This window comes from Salvia splendens, chromosome 22 (assembly GCF_004379255.2).
Source record: "Salvia splendens isolate huo1 chromosome 22, SspV2, whole genome shotgun sequence".
NCBI classification, from domain to species: Eukaryota; Viridiplantae; Streptophyta; class Magnoliopsida; order Lamiales; family Lamiaceae; genus Salvia; species Salvia splendens.
This window is the reverse complement of record NC_056053.1, coordinates 19,317,939-19,338,296: the sequence shown is the minus strand read 5'-3', so window position 1 is coordinate 19,338,296 and position 20,358 is coordinate 19,317,939. Positions and strand designations below refer to the sequence as shown.

At 33.8% G+C, this 20,358-nt stretch overlaps 2 protein-coding genes across 2 annotated transcripts; both read right to left on the bottom strand.

The window, feature by feature from the left end:
- Nucleotides 1-3,159: 3,159 nt before the first annotated feature.
- On the bottom strand, nucleotides 3,160-5,149 carry LOC121788096 (NEP1-interacting protein-like 1). Its single transcript, XM_042186970.1, has 5 exons — nucleotides 4,880-5,149; nucleotides 4,174-4,352; nucleotides 3,954-4,037; nucleotides 3,695-3,862; nucleotides 3,160-3,605 (listed from the first exon to the last, which is right to left on the bottom strand). The coding sequence occupies exons 1-5, from the start codon at nucleotides 5,058-5,060 to the stop codon at nucleotides 3,483-3,485; spliced, it is 735 nt and encodes a 244-aa protein (XP_042042904.1). The 5' UTR covers nucleotides 5,061-5,149; the 3' UTR covers nucleotides 3,160-3,482.
- A 12,498-nt stretch (nucleotides 5,150-17,647) lies between these two features.
- LOC121785813 (thiosulfate sulfurtransferase 16, chloroplastic-like) lies at nucleotides 17,648-19,678 on the bottom strand. The gene is made up of 7 exons (XM_042184259.1): nucleotides 19,514-19,678; nucleotides 19,321-19,416; nucleotides 18,701-18,811; nucleotides 18,539-18,612; nucleotides 18,188-18,258; nucleotides 18,068-18,121; nucleotides 17,648-17,827 (listed from the first exon to the last, which is right to left on the bottom strand). The coding sequence occupies exons 1-7, from the start codon at nucleotides 19,654-19,656 to the stop codon at nucleotides 17,753-17,755; spliced, it is 624 nt and encodes a 207-aa protein (XP_042040193.1). The 5' UTR covers nucleotides 19,657-19,678; the 3' UTR covers nucleotides 17,648-17,752.
- Between the last annotated feature and the right edge of the window lie 680 nt (nucleotides 19,679-20,358).

Genomic DNA, 20,358 nt, shown 5'->3' with positions numbered 1-20,358 from the left:
TCTATTCTCCTTCCAAGAAAGAGACTCGATTTTTTTCTGTGATTAATTGTACTATCAAATTATCAATCGCAAAATTCACTAATTTATGATTACAATTATGTATATTCGTGTATAAACAAGAATATCTAGGGATCATCCGGTTTGATAGATACATTAGTACTAGTTAGATAAAATATTGGGTAAGTTAATATAGATTTTGTCTAGTACTTTCACCTTCATTCTCACAACAAGAATCCCCTCTTATTATTTCTATGGGTCTCATAATAAAAGTTTATTATAAATATAAGTATATCTTACATTCTACTAATTCATTTCACTTTTATTAATATAAAACTAATATATAAATTAATCACTAATTTTTCAACCTATTTTCCTTTATAATCTTTAAAATTCGTGTCAAATAAAATGTGCTCCTATTCCAGGACAAAGGAGTACTATATTAATATTTAGATTAATAAGAATAAAATAAATTTAAATATATTTATTACAATAAATATGAATCAATTTTAATTAATCCATTAAATAAATAATTAACTTCCATTAATGTCATTAGTCGAGAATAAATAAGATCAAACAACAGTATCCCATCATCAGCTTCTTTTCTCTACATTTCCGAATTATCATTGTCAAACATAAAAATCCAAAAATACACACACAGGGCATCGTGGAAACTCAGATATTTGGTAGGGAAGGATGATGGGAGATTAGACAATCTAGTCTGCTAGTCGCAAGATCGTGGAGGAAATGAGGCTATCGAGATGGGCCGAGTGTTGGGGTTTGGAGCCCCTTGCACAGCGGAAGTTATGCATTCACAAATACATCATAATTACAGATCTATTTGACCGATTATGGGATCAATTAACTACATGTTAAACACAGAATTGCATCAAAGAACGCACATAATTCATGTAAAAGGAATCAAAACCTAAAACACTAATTCCTACGGTTTAAAATTACCGATCTGATTCTCCAAAGAATCGGCGTTTGCTTGCGCCTTCTCCACGTGATGTTCTTCGTACTCAACCACGAACCTTCTAATATGTATCCCGAACTCAGAATCCGACCTTTGAGTGGACAAAGCTTGTCAGAATCGAAAAGGACTTGATTAGAAAGGAGACAAAACTCTAGTTCTGTGAAGAACCGATTTTTTCGTCCACTCCCAGAGGGGAGCACGAAATTATGAGTGTTAATCTCACTTAATCTTCTTTCTAATCTCTATTATGGGCCAGATTAGGGATCCATGGAGGTTGGACTTGAGCCAAACCTGTTGAAATTTTACTAATTAAATTGAGCCTCAATTTAATACAAGTCCAACAGAATATTATTATCAGCCACTATAGTAAAATAATATTGATTGCCCGTCCAATCCCAAATTACGAGTAATCTGGACTTTACCTCATTAATTTATTATTTCCCGTGTTTAAGATATATCCATTAATTAATTTAAGCCTGCTATTTGACTTTAATTAATTAATATCTTTTTCCAAGAGTTGTCTAGTTTAAAATCTTTATTTATTATTCTGGAATAAATTCCAACCGGCCGAGTTTCTGAATAATAAAACTTTTTTCGAACACCTCTTGAGGATATTATCAAACTGGACTCACCCAGCACACGATTCAGTGCAATAACAATACTAACACCTCTAGACATTGATCACCACTACCCAAGATACCAGGATTCTTGGATTGCGAAAAATCCGCACCATTTGATAAATCAAAGTAGTGCATAATCAATATCGTATGCTCAATGTTATGTCAACAATGATTAAGAAATAACAATCACCGAGACCTCGTCTTTCAGTAAATAGCAAGAAAGACTTATCTCAACTGTTAGATCCTTCAGTGCTATACCACACCAGTGTCGTTTATTTCCTAAGGTAAGAAAACATGCGGACTGACACTGCAACCTTTCACGATAGGTCGCCAAAGCCTATCTAGGTTGTGAAATTCTATTTCTCTTCTACAAATGACCGACTGCGTCACCTTCTGTGAACGTCGTTCACGACCAGTCTACTATGCAGAAGAATTAGACTTATTTGCTTCTTATACATTTAAATGTTTGAAAAACATCTTATAAATGCATAAGCAAACACCAATGGGATAAAATTAATTCTTCTCACCTTGGGTTAAAAGTGGATTGTAGAGTTTATTGTATACAAGCAATTCTATCCGTACAACATGCTCGAAATATGTTTTTTAGTATACCAATCCTAACACCGAGATCTAGAGTGAAACTGAAACCGAAACCGAAACTGAAATTCTAGATTGAGGGATAAAGAGAGGAGAAGTGTTGGCTTGTAAATAATGTATCAATGCAGTGAAAATAAATATAATAATGTATCAATGCAGTGAAAATAAATATAATGCATCCGTCCATTAAAAATAATCCATACCGCAATACAAATTTTATAACAAAATGAATAAAGTTAAAAAAGATTAAAAAATGATTAAATTATTATTCGTGAAAATGAAATCTGCCATATAAGAAAAATAAAATTACAATACACAGTTAAAGGTTAAGTTTAGTGAATGGACCAGAATCGAAAAATGAAACTATTTTTCACAAAAAGTGTATTAATAATGCACTAGTAACTAGTTCTCTTTTCAAATGTAGAGATGTAGCATCGATCAAAAAGACAGGAATTTATCCAATGTTGTGAATTATGATGCAAATGAAAATTCGACCGCAGTAGCTTTCCATCAAAATGCCATAAACAGAACACACTTGCCCCCACAAAAGGATGATGACATCCTCAAAATTAACATATTGAAATAACTAGCCTCGAAAAAATGGGTGAAACAAAAACCTAATATTTTGAGCCAACCTAAGTTATTAGATGATTTACATCAATCTATCTGTAAAATGAATGAGGAGGAGCATGATATGGTGTGCAATGGACAGACTCAAGAATACAAGAAAAACTTAGTTTATCTCAAACTGTACAATCACATATACATGCAAAACCACTGAAATACCAAATCAATAAGATCACCAAATAATAGAGCTATTACAGTTGAATCCGGGTGCAACAACAGTGAAGTGACAAAAGGTCGGCATAATTAAAGACTAGCGAATTACCAACAGAGTTTAGTACTAGTTAACAATGCCTGAGAACCCAACCGTTGTTTGACCAAGAAACCCTAACTCGTGGAGTAGAATACATTAACAGTGTAACATCCTATTGTGAAGCAAGGTTTGGTGTTGTTAAAATACAATGTATACAGCTAAATCCGAACATAGGACACAATGAGACCACTATCACAAGTCAAAATTGTCTCTACACTAAAGGATGATCAAAAAGCAGAATGACCAAACCTGAAACTAGTGTCTAGAATTTTATTTACATATCATACATATGAGACTATAGGGAGATATTCTACAACTAATGGTTCGAAAGGATGAATGGTCATACCCTACATGTAAGTATGAAGAAATTGTTTAAAAAAAAGCAGTTTTCCATGTAATATAATCAGAATAAATATCACAGATCCCTTCTGCACAATGGGCAAGAACCATGTCTAACCAGCCAAGTATCAATGCAAGGTAGATGAAACATGTGGTGACAGTGTGGCAAGCGACGTACGGTCTCCCCCAGCTGAAAGTCCTATACATTCAAAAAGGAGACTATTGAGATAATTTTTTTAATACAAATAAACAAAATGCAGTTGATGGTATGAGAAACCGCATTGGTACCTGAAGACAAACTGAACACGAAACTCCATCCCCTGAAGTATCAGCACTTTCATCTCCGGTGATTGTGAACTTTGGGATCTTCTCAACCATGTCTACCAATAAACCTTTTGCCCCTCCCGTGTCAAAGATGTTCGGGACTTCTTCAAATGGTGCTTCGACAGCTCCCATCTAATTCACGAAAAAGAACCAAGTAAGCAAAAGGTATCAATTCATGTACAAATCCAGTAATACTTTCTGGAAACCACACAGCCTTATATACCTGGCTTTGCACAGCACTGAGCATAGCTGGTCCAATACGTTCACGTACAAGTCTCCCACTCAGGAGGCTCGCTATGACATCAATCTACACAATCCAAGAAACCCATTATAAGGTTTTGGAATTGAACATATTTAAAAATGTGATTCTTGACAATGCACATTACTTTAATGGACAAACTAAAAGACGCAACAATGATACAGATGAAGGACGTTTCTCTCACCAGATAGAGGAGACACCCTAATCCAGATTCATCCGACTGCCATAAAAGCAAAGACGACTCAAAGACCTCAATAGAGAAAACAGCCCCGGAAATGGCTCCCACCGAAGCCCCTCTAATAAACCCACTTTCTGTCTCTTGGCCGATCAAAGCTCCTGTAATTGCACCGAGTAGAGTTCCAACTGCATAGACATGGACCGACGCATTTGTTAGCTGAAATATTTAAAAAAGGCCACAAAACAAAGAAGTATATGATGCCAAAATACATCGAATTCGTAATAAACAAATCCAGGTCCAATAATACCTCGTATCTAACATTGCAAGCATTTTAAAATGACAAAATAGGAACTTTGCACATAAATAATAACCCCTCCCCTCCCCTCCCCTCCACAAAAGAGACAAAATCTCAAAACCTAGATTAGTCCAAACCTTGGTTTTCCCCCGCTAAAATCAATACAGCTAAAAAGCCTAAAAGAGAAGCCAATTTTGAGAGCACATGAATAATATCAGGTGATAAAGATTTTCAAGCACAGAGATCCTAATTCGCCCAATTATTGAGGGATAAGACAAAAAGCACAAACAAGAATTAGGGAAACCCAACAACATGCAAAGATCACAAAAATGTGCAGAATAAGAGAAAGATGTTCAGAAATTAGAAAAAAAATGAGCAAAACGATGAAGAAGCGGAATCAAATGAGGAATTACTCACTCAAAGCGAAGAAAAATGTGAAAATTGCGGAGAAAACGTTCCCCAGTAGAGCAGAAACCGCGCATCGAATGAAATCTTTGATCTTATTGAGTAGAAATCCGAAGGAGGAATAGGTTTCTGAGGAGGAAGGCGATGATGATGATGGGGGGAAATGATGAGAGGGGTATGCGTAAAACTCCATTGATTCCTGAAACGGAGAGTCTACAATTACAAACCTTTTTGTCTTTCTTTGTAAATCGTTTCCCCTATTTTGTTCAGGTGAGGAAACAGCTGTCCCAACTATATAAACACATATGCATATAATATTCATATTAATTTGTCACCAATTATTTAATTGAATTTACTGATTTGGAAATATCTCCGCGACTCCAATTTTCTATTAATATTTCCAAAAAAATATCTGCAACAGCAACACTTATTTACTCGACTAGTGATGACACTTCAACATAAACTTTATGCACACTTAATTTAGACTGTAAAATTGTTAAGTGTAGTTAAATAAAAAAAGTAATTTAATATTTTAATAAGAAAAAGAAATGAACTTTTTTGCCAAATATAAAAGAGAAGACATCGTAATTAAGACAAACTAGAAAGGAAATATAGATATCTAGAATGTGATAAAGAGGGATACAAATTATTTATGATCATAACGTTTTAAAATTTAAATATACGTAATTAGCAATTATTTAATTTAAAATGAAAACCGTAAACAAAAAAAACTAAGAAAGAAAATGTTGATCATAACTTGTTTTTTTTATTTTAATTTTCGTAAAATTATTCACTTACAAATCACAACATCAATCAATTAGTGGACTTTCAAAACAAGAGTAGTAAATGGCAATAATAAGTTTAAGATTAATTCAGACGAACTTTGAGTATATTTCTAGAAAATATTGAAGAAATACATGTATAGTTTTCAAAATTGTTGATTGTTGATTGTTGATTGTTGAAGTCGTCATATAACACGCTTGCCACGAAATGTTTCATTGCTCATTTAATGTCTTTCATTATATAAACTCGTCTTGAAGCTACGAATTTTCATAACTACTCAATTTAATTTAATGACCATTTTATATTTTATATTGCGTTCCAATAATCTTATGCTATGTACGGAAATAGTCAATGATTCTTATAGTTATATAAAAGGTAGTATATTCACTCAATAAATGCTTCAAACTTCAAACCTTTCTCTTTTCCCCCTTTTGATATTTCAACTTTTTCAATAAAGTTTTCTTCTAGGAAAAAGGTATGTGAAAATAAATCATAACATCAATTAGTTATAGTAGTAATATAACATGATTATGAGCAATCGATTTTGTAAAGTATAGTAATGAAATTGATGATTGATTGCATATCCCTTTTCGCTTTGTTAGCTACTAGCATGAAATTTGCAGTTGTCAATTTGATAGTTTATTATCTTTTTCAACATGCTCACCAAAAACCCAACCACATTTAGTTTTTTATTTTTATTTTATAGTAATTTAAGTTATAAAGTGGTTCCTAACCCATGAAATATGAATGAAATGAATAGTATTTCGTGTGACAATAGCGATGTGACTGGCACATGCAATATAAAAATTCATAAATTCAACTTTCACAATGTAGTTAATCCTGAAATTAATTATTTTCTGAATTTGTCTACACAAATCCGATGCATATAGTTATTATTTATACAACTTTAAAATGTCAACGCACAATTTGATGAGGGTGGCGACATCTCGAATGAGAACCATATAAAAAGAAATGTAAAATACGTATGTAATTAATTACAGATAATTATACCAAAACCAATAGCTTTTAATAGCAACAATCCTGAAAAAGTCTATGGAACAGCGAAATATTCAAGAGAAAATTGCCATAAAACTTATCAATTTTTTCAATTTCCTAATAGTATACTTTGGGTGAATTATACACTCACTAACAATAAATTTTACTACTACTATTTTTCAATAAATTTACTAAATAATTCAATCATATCATCATTTTGAAACACTTATCCGCTAAAACAATAATATACTTATTATAAATAGGAAATCAAAATGTTTTGCAACAAGAAAAATGTTAGTAGAATTCATGATTTTTAAGATGATTTAAAATTGTTGGACGGGCCATAATTAGACCAAAATTTATGATTTTTCAGACAATTTTCACTAAATAAAATTAAACAGCAAAATCTTGTTCTTTTTGATTTGTTTGTTTAAGTTAATTCTACTAATTTTATTCAGTCGGCTTCAGGAACTCCACTCAGACACAATACGCTTTATTTGTATAATTCAATTTTATTTATTTATATATTTGTGTTTGGAAACTGTGGAATTAGTCTTCCTCTACTAAATTGAAAAACAAACAAATAAAAAGTACTCGGGAAAAACATTTAGGTTCATAGAGATGAAATGCATGCGTGGCTAAATTTACTTGGCGCGATGAAATGAAATATTGAATTGATTGTGTATTAGACATGAATTGATAAGTGGATGCATCACACTCAAAACATGAATTGATGATTGCATGAATTTCAAGCAACTTAAGAGCCATGCACCACCGATTCATTTTGATAAGTGGATGCGTCACACCAAAAATATGAATTGATTGTATAATGATTTTTTTGTGATTTAAACGCATGCCCAACCTACTATATTTAACACTATTAACATTTATTTATTGTTATTATTATTATTATTATTATCATTATTATTATTATTATTATTATCATCGTTCTCTATTGGATGTATCGAAATAGAAAAAAAGGACTATAGAGAAATAAAATTGAGAAATAGAATATGTGATTAGATTGTGGGTCGTAAAGGAAAATTTGGGGATTAAGGTATATTTATGGGTAGTTTTGATTATATAAAATGAAAAATTAGAATGAGCGTTTGAAAGAAAAATACTCCATATTTGTATGCTCTAAGGGACGATTATTGTCACGTTGTTGATGTAGATGGTTTGGTATTAATAATACGGGTCTAAACTAAATGTAAAATTAGGTAAGTATGAAACAATTATATACTTAAAAAATATTGATACGTACGTGTATATGGTCCTAACATTTGTGGGGATGTAGCCTAATACACAAATTCAGGAAATTGCATTTTAGGCTGAATGTGCAGTTGATGGAAAGTAAGCCTTATACTAATGAGGTATTGAGTTTGAACCTCCCACAATTTTATTTTGAGGGAACATCATTTTTGGTCCACTAACTTTGCCAAAGTATCATTTTAAGTCCGTGAACTTTGAAAATATCATTTTAGGTCCGTGAACTTTGAGTTAGTATCATTTGAGGTACTTTTTACTATTTCCAAGTTTTTTGGACGAAAATACCCTCAATACCTTAAAGTGTATATATTTTTAATAAATTTATCATATATTCATATTTTTTTATAAATATCTTTACAATATATTTTTGAAAAATTTTCTAAATATTATTTTACCTTAAATATTATCACTTAATTTTATGACATGCAAGTAAAATTGCTTCTTCAATTTTTTATATTAAATTTTTAAAAAAATTGAATAAAGAACTTTCTTTAATAATAAAAAATTGAATAAAAATCTTTTTATAAATATCTTTATAATATATTTTTGACAAATTTTCTAAATATAATTTGACCTTCAATATTATCATTTAATTTTGTGACATGCAAGAAAAGATCTTTATTCAATTTTTATTATTAAAGAAAAGTTCTTTATTCAATTTTAAAAAAATTAATATAAAAAATTGAAGAAGCAATTTTACTTGCATGTCACAAAATTAAGTGATAATATTTAAGGTCAAATTATATTTAGAAAATTTATCAAAAATATATTGTAAATATATTTATAAAAAATTATGAGTATATGATAAATTTATTAAAAATATATACACTTTAAGGTATTAAAGGTATTTTCGTCCAAAAAAACTTGAAAATAGTAAAAAGTACCTCAAATGATACTAACTCAAAGTTCACGGACCTAAAATGATATTTTCAAAGTCCACGGACCTAAAATGATACTTTGGCAAAGTTCGTGGGCCAAAAATGATGTTCCCTCTTTTATTTTTACACCTCTTATATGTTTGCTCTTTTCTATTCTTCTTGGAGACACGAGCATCGAGAGAGATACTTATAATTATTAACGATAGTAGAACTATTTTTTTTCTTTTCAAGCTTTCGAATATTAAAATTCTGACTCTATCACAATTCATCATATTAGTACTATAAAAAATGAGTACTAGTAATTTTTATGAAGGAATTAATATAAATAATAAGATTATTATATGTTAATAGAGACTCATAAACCAAGGAGTCCAACACCACAACAATTTTTTGTGATGATCCATTGTGTCGTTTTCTTCTAAGTAAAAAGAGACGAGGAGAAGGGATGCTTCTCTTTTGACAAAATAGAAAGCGTGTGATAACAGGATTGAGAATGGTCCACTAATTGTCACATGCTTCACCTTCTTTAATTACATTCAATTTCTCTTTATCCACTAGTTTACAATGCACTCGGTTTTTATTTCAACCCATGGCCGGTTTCTATTTTAAATCTTAATTAAATCAATTTAATCAAGATTTAGTCTTACTTTAGTTGAACAAGTCGTTGTGTACACTAATATCTCAGGCTATACCTAAAAGAATTTATTATTATTACTACTACTACTACTATATTATTATTCAAGATTTTCAGTTGTGGGTATGATAATTAAATAGGAATTGGTAAATTCCGAACGCATAAGCTAGAATAGGAATTGTTGAGAGAAAGGACGTATCGGTAAATTCTACTGCATTAGCTATCAATTTTTTTCTCTCTATTTTCTTAATAATTTCATATAAATAATAAGCTATTATGCTAACTCAGAAATTCAAATGACAAATAAAATTTATAATATTTTTTTTAAAATTTTACATCTACGTAGTTAGATATGTAATAAATACTTGACAAGTATAATAATACAAAAAACGAAATTATTGTTCCCAGTTGGATCGGCAACGTATTTCACACTTACATGATTATATCGGACTTTGTCTGTGAGACGTATAGTCATGCAAATAAAACTACTTATTCACGATGTTATGAGGATTGGGGCAAAACTGCACAATCAGTAAAGCTCGGTGATTGATTGTAGCTCGGTGTTAGCCGAGCTTAATCATGCTCGGCAGGGACTGATATGCTGTTCGGTGATTAGCCGAACTTGCAGGTGCTCGGTGATTAGCCGAGCTTGCTGGTGCTCGGCATTAGCCGAACTTAGTCGAGTTCGGTGTTGACCGTTGTTATTAACTGATGCATAGACAAACGTGAGCCGTCGGATGCGATTAGTTAGTTAGCTTAAATGACAGCCGTTGGATTTGTTTTGGTTGTTAGATTAGTGTTAGTCAAATAGAGTGCATAACCGAGCTGTGCAAGGAGAGTGAGAGAAAAAGATTTTTCATCCAATCAGTTTGTAATCTTCCACAGAAATTGAATAAAAGATTCCTCATCGTTTTCTCATTGAGTTCTTGGTTTTCCTTCGTTAAACTCATTTCAATCAAATTGTGTGTGTTGTCGATCTTGCTATTCGTTCTATTGTTGATCTTGACTGTGTTCGAGATTTGATCGCGTTACATCAGAGTTCACAAATTGGCGCCGTCTGTGGGAACGGAAGAAGACGACACATTCGACAATGTCTACTGCGAAATTTGATGTTGAGCGTTTTACTGGCGAAAATGATTTTGGCCTTTGGAGATTGAAGATGAGAGCTGTTTTGATGCAGCAAGGGGTCTGGGATTATGTGAAATCCAAGACGGATAAGAAGGGAACGCAGGAGGCTGATGCGGCGAAAGCACAAGAAATGGAATACAAGGCTTATAGCTCCATCGTCTTGTGCCTGAGTGACAGGGTACTCAGGGAAGTCCAAAAGGAGGATGATGCCGCAGGGGTGTGGGAGAAATTGGAGAAGATTTATATGGAGAAGTCGATTTCGAACAGATTACACCTTAAGCAAAGGCTGTTCAATTTCAGATTCTCTGACTCCAAGAATCTTGGGGGTCAACTTGAAGAATTCAGAAAGTGTATAGACGATCTTGAAAGTGTGGATGATGCCATGAAGGATGAGGACAAGGCTTTGATGTTATTGAATGCTCTGCCTCCAAGCTTTGAGCAGTTTAAGGACTCAATACTACTGGGGAGAGATTCGAAGGTAACTTTGGAAGAGGTATTCTCTGCTTTAAAATTGAAGGGAACGCAGAAATCAAACGATAAACCTATTGATCAGGCTGCTGAGAGTCTGAGTGTTAGGGTAGCATCAAAGAAGCCTTTTAAATTCAAGAAACCCTCATCTCAGAAATGGAAGCCTCCAACCACAAAGGGTGCAGATCAGAAAGAGACCAGGAGCTGTTTCTGGTGTAAGAAACCAGGCCATATCAGACAAAACTGTTTTGCTTGGAAAAAGAAGCAAGCTGAGAATGACAGAGAGGAGGGTACAGCTGCTATCACTGAAGAAATTGAAGAAGCAAGAGCCCTAAATGTGGTTAAAAGCAGCCCAATTTCCAAGGTATGGATCATGGACTCTGGGTGCAGTTTCCATATGTCATCAAATATTGAATGGTTCTGGAATATGAGAGAGTCAGATGGCTCGGTTTTACTAGGAGATGATCATGTATGCGAAGTCAAGGGTGTGGGGGATATATGTTTGAGATTGGATGATGGATGTTTAAGAACACTAACAGATGTTAGATATATTCCATCTATCAAGAGAAACCTGATCTCCTTGGGCCTTCTTGAAAAGAAAGGCTATAGGTTGACTCTATATGGTGGAGAGATGCTTGTGACAAAGAATGACCAGATGATTATGAAAGCTATCAGAAACAATGCTCTTTACTACCTGAAGGCTGATACAATTAATGGATCAGTTCACTCAACTCAAGAATCCATCAATTGGCATGCAAGGCTAGGCCACATTGGAGAAACTGGAATAAGACAGCTTTTAAAACAAGGTGTGATTAAGATGCCTAAGTCTGAGACACCAGTGGATATAGGATCATGTGAAGAGTGCATCCTAGGCAAAAGTAAAAAGCAGCCATATGGAGAGGGAAAACATATATCAAAGGAGCCTCTCCAATATGTTCACAGTGACATTTGGGGCCCTGCACCAATAAACAGCATTGGAGGAGGTAGATATTTTCTATCATTTGTTGATGACTTCTCAAGAAAGATATGGATAGTGATTATGAAAGAAAAATCAGAAACTTTTCAGAAATTTCAGCAATGGTGCACAGAGGTTGAACTGGAAAAGGAAAGGCCACTGAAATGCCTAAGAACTGACAATGGTTTAGAGTTCTTGTCCCATGAATTTGATGAGTTCTGCAAAAACAAAGGGATTAAGAGGCATAGAACAGTCCCTCACAACCCACAACAAAATGGAGTTGCTGAGAGGGCAAATAGAACTATCCTAGAGAAGGTAAGGTGTATGCTGATAGCTTCTGGTATGTCAAAGCCATTTTGGGCAGAAAGCAGCTTCAACTGCCGTTGTTTTGATCAACAAGTCTCCATCAGCTGCTATAGAGAGTGAAACCCCGGATAGCAGATGGTATGGCAGTGCTGGGGATTACTCAAGGCTAAGGCCATTCGGGTGTAGAGCTTATGCTCATATAAAGCAGGACAAATTGGAGCCTAGGGCTCTCAGATGTGTCATGATCGGTTATCAGAAGGGAGTCAGGGGCTATAGGTTATGGTGTTGTGAGGAAGGGAACAAGAAAGTGGTGGTTAGTAGAGATGTAATCTTCAAAGAATCTGAAATGCCTTTCCTCAACAGAGATACTCAGAGAACTCATTTTGAGGTGGAGAACCTGAGAAAACCTACAGATGCAACTCAGACTCATCCAAGTCCTACATGTGAAGCCACTGGTGGTGGAACTACTGAAAGCCAAACTGAAGTCAGAACTCCGGAAAGAGTAATTGCAAGAGACAGAGCAAGAAGGAATATCAAGCTCCCTACCAGATTTAATGATTATGATATGATGCATTATGCTCTAGCAGTGGCTGAGGAGATGGATTATCATGAACCTTCCACCTATAAAGAAGCATTGAGGAGTCCAGAAAAGGATCAATGGTTGCTGGCTATGCAGGAAGAAATTGATAGCTTGTACAAAAATCACTGTGTATTCATCAAGAGAAGAGATGGAGTTGCTGTGGCATATCTACTATTGTATGTAGATGATATGTTGATTTCTGCTAAGCATAAGGAAGAGGTGGAGCTAGTAAAATCTGATCTGAAATCTGAGTTTGAAATGAAAGATCTTGGCAATGCTAAGAAGATTCTTGGGATGGAAATTATCAGAGATAGACATCACAAGAAGATATGGCTGACTCAGAGGGATTATATCAGTAATGTGATCAAGAAATTTCAGATGGATCAAAGTAAACCAGTGAGCATACCACTGAGTTCTCAGTTCAAACTCAGTATGAATCAAAGCCCCAAAGATGATGATCAAAGAAGAGAAATGGACAAGATCCCATATGCGAACATAGTGGGAAGCTTCATGTACACCATGGTGTGTACAAGGCCAGATATCAGCCAAGCAATAAGTGTTGTAAGCAGGTACATGGCTGATCCAGGTCTGGAACACTGGCATGCTTTGAAGTGGATGTTGAGGTACCTCAGTGGTACTCATGATTATGGAATTCTATTTGATGGAAGTAAGAAGGTTGAAAAGCAGCCTCTATTGGGATATTGTGATTCTGATTTTGCAACTAACATTGACACAAGGAAGTCCCAATCCGGCTATGTATTCTGCATGTATGGTGCTGCAGTGAGTTGGAAATCCAGTTTGCAATCTGTAGTGGCACTCTCAACGACAGAAGCTGAGTACATTTCCATGGCTGAGGCTGTGAAGGAGAGCATGTGGCTGAAAGGAATCTGCTCTGACTTTGGAGTTGATCAAGAAGCTGTGACATTGCTGTGTGACTCAAATAGTGCCATATGTTTATCGAAGCACCAGACATTCCATGAGAGGAGTAAGCATGTGGATGTCAAACTACATTTTGTGAGGGATGAAGCTGAAAAGGGCTCGGTGAAGATTGAAAAGGTGGTTACTGAACACAATGCTGCTGATATGCTAACAAAGGTGTTACCCGGACTTAAGTTGAAGTATTGCATGGATTTGGTGAATCTGATTCAGCTGGAGTGATTGTGGAAGATGGATATGCTCTGTGGATTGTCCAGTTGTGTCCCAAGGTGGAGATTTGTTATGAGGATTGGGGCAAAACTGCACAATCAGTAAAGCTCGGTGATTGATTGCAGCTCGGTGTTAGCCGAGCTTAATCATGCTCGGCAGGGACTGATATGTTGTTCGGTGATTAGCCGAACTTGCAGGTGCTCGGTGATTAGCCGAGCTTGCTGGTGCTCGGCATTAGCCGAACTTAGTCGAGTTCGGTGTTGACCGTTGTTATTAACTGATGCATAGACAAATGTGAGCCGTCGGATGCGATTAGTTAGTTAGCTTAAATGACAGCCGTTGGATTTGTTTTGGTTGTTAGATTAGTGTTAGTCAAATAGAGTGCATAACCGAGCTGTGCAAGGAGAGTGAGAGAAAAAGATTTTTCATCCAATCAGTTTGTAATCTTCCACAGAAATTGAATAAAAGATTCCTCATCGTTTTCTCATTGAGTTCTTGGTTTTCCTTCGTTAAACTCATTTCAATCAAATTGTGTGTGTTGTCGATCTTGCTATTCGTTCTATTGTTGATCTTGACTGTGTTCGAGATTTGATCGCGTTACATCAGAGTTCACACACGAAGGGTTCAAAATACATATTTTTATATTGAGGGAACATCATTTTTGGTCCACGAACTTTGCCAAAGTATCATTTTAAGTCCGTGAACTTTGAGTTAGTATCATTTTAGGTCCGTGAACTTTGAGTTAGTATCATTTGAGGTACTTTTTACTATTTCCAAGTTTTTTTGGACGAAAATACCCTCAATACCTTAAAGTGTATATATTTTTAATAAATTTATCATATACTCATAATTTTTTATAAATATCTTTACAATATATTTTTGACAAATTTTCTAAATATAATTTGACCTTAAATACTATCACTTAATTTTGTGACATGCAAGTAAAATTGCTTCTTCAATTTTTTATATTAATTTTTTTATAAATTGAATAAAGAACTTTTCTTTAATAATAAAAAATTGAATAAAGATCTTTTCTTGCATGTCACAAAATTAAATGATAATATTAAAGGTCAAATTATATTTAGAAAATTTGTCAAAAATATATTGTAAAGATATTTAAAAAAAGATCTTTATTCAATTTTTTATTATTAAACAAAAGTTCTTTATTCAATTTTAAAAAAAATTAATTTAAAAAATTGAAGAAGCAATTTTACTTGCATTTCACAAAATTAAGTGATGATATTTAAGGTCAAATTATATTTAGAAAATTTGTCAAAAATATATTGTAAAGATATTTATAAAAAAATATGAGTATATGATAAATTTATTAAAAATATATACACTTTAAGGTATTGAGGGTATTTTCGTCCAAAAAAACTTGGAAATAGTAAAAAGTATACTAACTCAAAGTTCACGGACCTAAAATGATATTTTTAAAGTTCACGGACCTAAAATGATACTTTGGCAAAGTTCTTGGACCAAAAATGATGTTCCCTCATTTATATTTAGTAGATATAAAATTTAGATCCAAATTTTAAATCTCAAGTTGTAGTTAAACCCCAATCAATGTGTGTATAGTTATATAAGGGGTTTCCAGATGACCAGACCAGATTCAATCTTTAAATGCATGCGCCATATTTTATTTTATATAAATACTGTAGTAGAAGCATTAAATTGTAAATCGTATACCAAACACATTTAGTAGCATAGAGCTATGGTGACCTTGAGATCACGGGTTTAAACCCGCCACCCGCAAAAAAACTTTCGGCTTTAGTTTGCAAATTCAGTCGAGCAGTATTTGTCGGATTTCGTCAAAGAAGGTTTAATTTTTATTTTTTAAAAAAATTGTAAAAAGTTCTACTCCATGATTCACTTTATAAGGGTAGACCTCGACCCCAAATATAATGGCATGCAAGTTTGCAACTATTGATGTTGCCGTATGATGTGACAATAATTAGAGGAAGGTGAACCACGCAAATATTGATGGTATAGGTTACTCAAAATTATGATTATTTATTTCAAAATTTATAATAAGAAAACCTAATATAACTATTAATGGAGTCTGGAGATATGTACAAATACGTGGACCCAAAATCTGCAATATAGTAATTAATTCGAATAAGAAATGAAGAATTTTGTCGGATCCTCTGCAAAACTAGTAGAAGGCTTTTATTGTTTAATTAATTTATATTATTATTTATGATATTCCTCAACTGTAAATTGGAAAGGTGGTGGAAACAACCTACTTCTACAGACATTATTATTTCTTCCTCACTAAGATAATATACTTCATTTATTACAGCTGAATAATAAGGACCTAGTACCTTTTTCATTTAGTTGAAAGCTCAGATGTAGGAAAATGAATAAATGATATTGGAAGGTCTATTTTATGAACCAAATTGCATGAATTTAGATTAAAAAAAATATTTAATAATGACAATTATGATATACTGTGGTTATATACACATGATAAAGGAAAAGAGAAAAGGACAGTTATTCTTATTATATTGAAAATGACGTCAGTTTAATTAGGCAATAGATTCTAAACTACGACTATAATAAAAGGATTTAATTTGAAGAAAATGACGAATTTCATCTTTCAAATCACCTCTTCAAAGTCTACGATCTATGAATTTTAGTAAATAAAGGTGGAATAAGAAAATTGTTTTTTTTTTTTCAAAATTTGTTTGGAGAACTAATGCAAAAACATTTCCCAAACCTTAATATGCCCTTCCGCCCATCTCTTCAAAGTGAATGAAAAGTTCATACATATTAATCCAAGAGGTATGGTTGAGTGGCATGAGACTCGTTTATCCTTAACCAAATGGTCAGAGGATCAATCCATGTCTTTGGGTATGGAGCAACTTTAAATCCTTTGGCCAACTGTCCCACCCATTAAGGTACCTACAAATCAGCACAGTGAATAGTCACTGAGCCTGCCGATGGATACCCTTGATAGTTATCAAAATAAAAGTAAAAATTAAGCCCTAAGGCTCGAGCCATAAAACTATAAGCTAAAAATATGGACATTTGGGACACGAGAAAAATGATTTCAATAGTGTTCGTGACCAATGACACCTACTTTATTGTTAGTGTTTCATGAAGCTTAATGGTATTGTCACATAAAAATATGGACATTTGGGACGGCACGAGAAAAATGATTTCAATAGTATTCGTGACCAGTGACACCTACTTTATTGTTAGTGTTTCATGAACCTTAATGGTATAAATAAATAAATTAATGTATATTGAATAACAAGTTGAAGAGAATATTTTATAAATGAAAAGTGAGTTATTTTATGAAACGAACGGAAATGAAAAATGCCCCTATTTTTATAGAGAATATAGAGCTGTCAAAGAAATGCCCCTATTTTGATAGAGAATATAGAGCTGTCAAACTGATTGCATCAATCTAGCCCAGTCCAGCACAAGCCAGACTAGAGAACTTAGGGCCCGATCCAACCTAAGCCCACAACAAGAGCGGCCGGATCTGGCTGAACTTCTCTCAATAAGTTTAGACCCAGCCTAATCCCACTTAGTAAAGGCTGAGCCTGGATTATGCAAAATAAAATATTATATTTTTGATACTCAGGTCCTTTGTTTGTATAATTGTGTTATCATTCAATTTGTGCTTAGATGAAATTGAAAGTCTTGTTCTCGTATATTCAACCATTTGCTTAAATGAAACACAATTAGAATATATATACTAGTACATGTACATTGCTCCTATTCCTTTTAAGGGTCATTCTGTAGATGGAAGTCCATTTTGTACCCAGGCAGCATATCCTCCAGCCATGTCAGTAATCCCACTGAAGCCCTACAAACATAGTATACATTAACCTCATTAATACTACTTTATCTGTATTATACAACTAAAACAATTCTTCAATAACAAACACCATAAAGATTTACAATTAGTTAGGTGAACTCTATTTATAAGCATAGACAAAAATGTGAGTTATAACCCAACATGTGTCACACTCAATGTAGCTAGTTCATCAGGCATGCATAGAAGCTTGATAAAGTTATATATCCTCAAAGGCAAGATTGAACTTACTGCAGAAACGAGCTCCGATGCAGCCATTAACGACCTTTTCCCCAGTTGACACCCCTGCAATCCGACGAATTTTTAGCACCAAAAAACTAACCCATTAATTACTAGTTTTGCACAACTTACAACAATAATCTCATCATCTTTTCTGAAATGAGCTGATACTTCTTCCAAGAATTTCGGATTCCTTGCCATACCTGTTTCAGTATATTACAGCTCAACTGTTAAGGAATCGTCGAACAACTTCTAAGAAATGACCCCGTCTAGATTGTATACACTATACACCAACTCCTAACAAATTCTGATCATTATTTACATATCTAAATTTCGACGAACAATCAAGCTATTGACAAGAACCGGATTCTCTCTGTTAGATTGGCCTCAAAACCAGAGGGCTTCATTGCACACTTTTCTAGTAACATGTCAAATTACAATTTTTTTCCTAGTCAATGTGAACAAATATTGCAAAGGGCGAACCTGAGCCGCGCCTCAGCATGAAAGGAACATTAACAGCACCAACGACGTGGCCAGCACTAAACTCCTCGGTGGTTCTGCAAAGTGCAAAATATGCCAATCATCAGATTTGTTCATTAGTCTGACAATACTCGGAAATTTTGACTAATTAAACAAAACTATCACCTAACATCGAGATAACGATGACCGGCTTGAAGTAGCTCATTTGCCACACGAACAGGGACCGATGTTGGCACAGCAGGCGACTGCACGTTGCCGCTCTCTGCTACCATCCCACTGCACAAAAATCATCAACAACAATGATCATTTGTGACTTTGAGGTTCAAGAATCTTGGCTAAGGATGAGAGTGAAATCGACAAAACGTAATGCAAGTTCAAAATCAAGTTCGTGTGCATCACAACATCCCAGTTTCAGAATTTACTTAACAACTTCAAATGAGTGAATATGGAGAAGATCATCAGAGGAAAATTTTGGACATTTTTCCCCTAAACCAAATAAGACTCCACAGATAGGGAAAGTGTAAACTGATTTCTCAAAATGATGACATGCAAGATCGGTACTAGTACCTAGTAAGACATTAGTGAAATTAAACAAGAATTCATCATATAATCCACTCAAATCAATGGGAAAAAAAATTTATTTGGGTGCAATTTGCAAATGAAATTAAAGAGCATAAAGCAATCGAAGTAAAAAACCAAGATTTAATATGAAAAATTAAATTTACTGAAACAACAATAGAATGCTAACCCAAATTTAATAGTATATGGAAATCAAGAATCATTACCTGAAGCCGGGAACTCGGTGGGTGGTGCTAAAACTACGTCGTATGATCGGCCCAAGCTGATTCTTGATCATCTTTTTAGGAGACACTGATGCACACCTAAAACATACAGAGAAATTTCAGAAATTAAATAATTACTTTACACATGCAGTAGCAATTTCACAAAAAGAAAGAGCAAAGTGAACAAGAAAATCACCTAGTATTTACATCCTGTTGAAGATTTGGAGGAAGTAAGGCAGCAGAAAATGATAGGGAGATGGAGCTCATTGTATTCTTTGAAAAAACTTTCTTGATTTTTGAAGAGGAATTAGTGGTGATACGAATATATGATGTTTGCATTATTTATGTAAGGGAATTGGGACCTATATATGTGTGTAAAATTGTGATATTTGTTTCTTTCTATGGTTTTTCTCCTCGAGTCTATCTAGATTGTGTACCAGAGAAATCCAATTATATGTGAATGGCACCCAATTTCCGCCGTTCGATAATCAAAATTCATTTTATAAATTTTACTACTATATTGAATACGCACTACACTTTTAATTTCATTTTAGGAAAATATATAAATTATAGTATTATGTAGCAATCTTATCTTCCTAAACAATCGTGCCAAAAAGAATATAGCAAGTAAAATAGGACGTTACATGTTATAATGCCCATATACACTAATGTTTCTATATATACTCATATCAAATTCATATAATTCAGTGTATTTTGTACTCTGCGTAATTTAGTGAGTACAAATATTTTTTAAATTATTCTTTTATTAATTTTTGGCCTCATGAAATGATTGTGTTATTTGGGTCGAAAATATCGGGAATAATGGATAGGTAGACACGTAATGAAGAAGTATATGGCTTATCGGTGATGGAAATTGCCCATTTTGATGTGGATAATTTCTAAGGTGTAGATGCTGACATATGTCTGAGGTGGCCCTCCTTTGTATTTATCTTATAGCAACTGTAACTCAATTTTTATTAATCACATTAATTTTTTAAGACCAACTAATCATATTCTGTGCGCTCCTCCTCTTTCATTCAT